At 39.5% G+C, this 1,832-nt stretch overlaps 1 protein-coding gene across 2 annotated transcripts in view; it reads right to left on the bottom strand.

The window, feature by feature from the left end:
- The window catches only part of stum (stum, mechanosensory transduction mediator homolog), a 16,478-nt gene that overhangs the window by 4,922 nt on the left and 9,724 nt on the right, over positions 1-1,832 (bottom strand). For both annotated transcript variants that reach the window (XM_032543504.1, XM_032543505.1), the window contains one exon: positions 1,274-1,456. In XM_032543504.1, coding sequence (XP_032399395.1) covers positions 1,274-1,456 — 183 coding nt within the window. The remainder of the gene's footprint in view (positions 1-1,273; positions 1,457-1,832) is intronic.

Genomic DNA, 1,832 nt, shown 5'->3' with positions numbered 1-1,832 from the left:
GATTTTCTTTGTGAATGAATAATGTATTGTAAATAAATAAATGTTCTTCCTTAAAATAGTGGGGGCATAAGTTTACCCACCCTTGTGTTAAATTCCCACAGAGGCAGGCACATTTTTCTTATTAAAGGCCAGTTATTTCATGGATCCAGGATACTATGCATCCTGTTAAAGTTCCCTTGGCCTCAACTTAAGCATGGGCATGTAAACCTATGAGCACCACTGTATATTATGGTGATGAATAGTTGAATAATAATTAATTTTTAGAAGCAAAAGGTATACATGATTTCAGCCTGACCTTCACGGCTAACAGGGTAATGATTTACATATTCAATACTGTTTGTGAGTGCAAACAGGGGTATAGATTTTTTACCAGCAACAATTAAATAAGACGTGTTCACAGAGGCCAGAGTGGGGAGCAGTCAACAAAAACACACCAGGGGGGCCGCTCACTCCCACACACACACTCTCACACTCACACACACACACACTGGTACACACAAAGGAAAGAGCGCTGTGGTAATTCAAAGGCTGCCTTTGTGCAATGAAAGAATAGTGACTTCGTACGTTCTTGTACGTGCATCAATGCCTGAGGAGAACACTACTTTCTGACAGAGAAGGCAGTAACATTACCTAACCTCTCTCACAATTTTCTTTCTTTCTTTCTTTCTTTCTTTCTTTCTTTCTTTCTTTCTTTCTTTAACAGCTGGACACTGTAGTTTTCAGCAAATGTTACTCAAACAGCGGTAAATAGTGCATTCATCGGGGACTATTTTTTGTTGCGGATTAATACACATTTGGTGCATAGTGAGTATTTACAGCATCAGCACGGTGTATGTCAAAATAAATGACTGTAGTTAAGAAGCATGCCACCCAGTGCAACAGCACAGAGGAATAAGACAACACTTAGTTAGGAGGATCAGTTCATGGCTGCTTTTTATGGGATTTGTTAAAAACTAGAAAAGCATGTAATATTATCCTTTAATTATCTTATTAAAAATAACTTAATAATGAAATGTCATGTAAGAAAAATGACCTAGAGGTCATATAAAGTTAGTTCTCAGTTTCATTGGCCGATTTCCCACATTTCCACATGCTGCGGAATGCTGGGAATGTTTTTGTTTTTTTATAGTTGTTTAGATGAACTCCAACTACCGCGTGTCACGTGTGAGACAGACAAGCACGAGACAAGGAGACAAGATGAAAATGAAAAAGAATGGTGGAAAGAAGACTGTCAGAGAAATAAAAAGATAAACCCAGCTGGACAAGAACTGACTTGCCAGGATGACCATGTCCATTCCCCAGAAGATGCTCATGATCCATCCAACCATGATGACAGCGGTCAGTATCTGGATGAGGGCTGCTGCCACGTTGAGCCAGAACACACAACACACACCTCGCTCTGAGATCAGCTCGCTGCGAGCGCCGCACAGCACTGTGAACGCTGAGATAAAGGTACCTGCGGGACAAAAACAGCAAAGACATCCTGTTACCAAACGTTTCAATTACACAGTTCGTTAAAAAGATTTGTTCATTTGGCTCCATGATGTGTTTAACCCAGCATGATCCCAAAAAACTTGAAAGGAGTTTTCGTCTTTGGGTTATTTCCCAGTGAAATATACCAGACAGCGAACATTCTAATGAAATAACAAAGAGACACGTACTTGCCTCAACTGACAACATGATACACGTGTATTCAATTTGAGCTAAATGCTAATGTAATGTCAGCATGCTAAAATGCTCACAATGACAGTACGCTAACATGCTGATGTTTAGCAGGTTACTTTTACCAGTTCAATGTAAATGTAAATGTGCTGTATTTATATAGCGCTTTT

The sequence above is a fragment of the Etheostoma spectabile genome, chromosome 18 (genome assembly GCF_008692095.1).
Source record: "Etheostoma spectabile isolate EspeVRDwgs_2016 chromosome 18, UIUC_Espe_1.0, whole genome shotgun sequence".
Taxonomy (NCBI): domain Eukaryota; kingdom Metazoa; phylum Chordata; class Actinopteri; order Perciformes; family Percidae; genus Etheostoma; species Etheostoma spectabile.
Note: the sequence above shows the minus strand (reverse complement) of the source record. Positions and strands in the feature narration are given on the sequence as shown.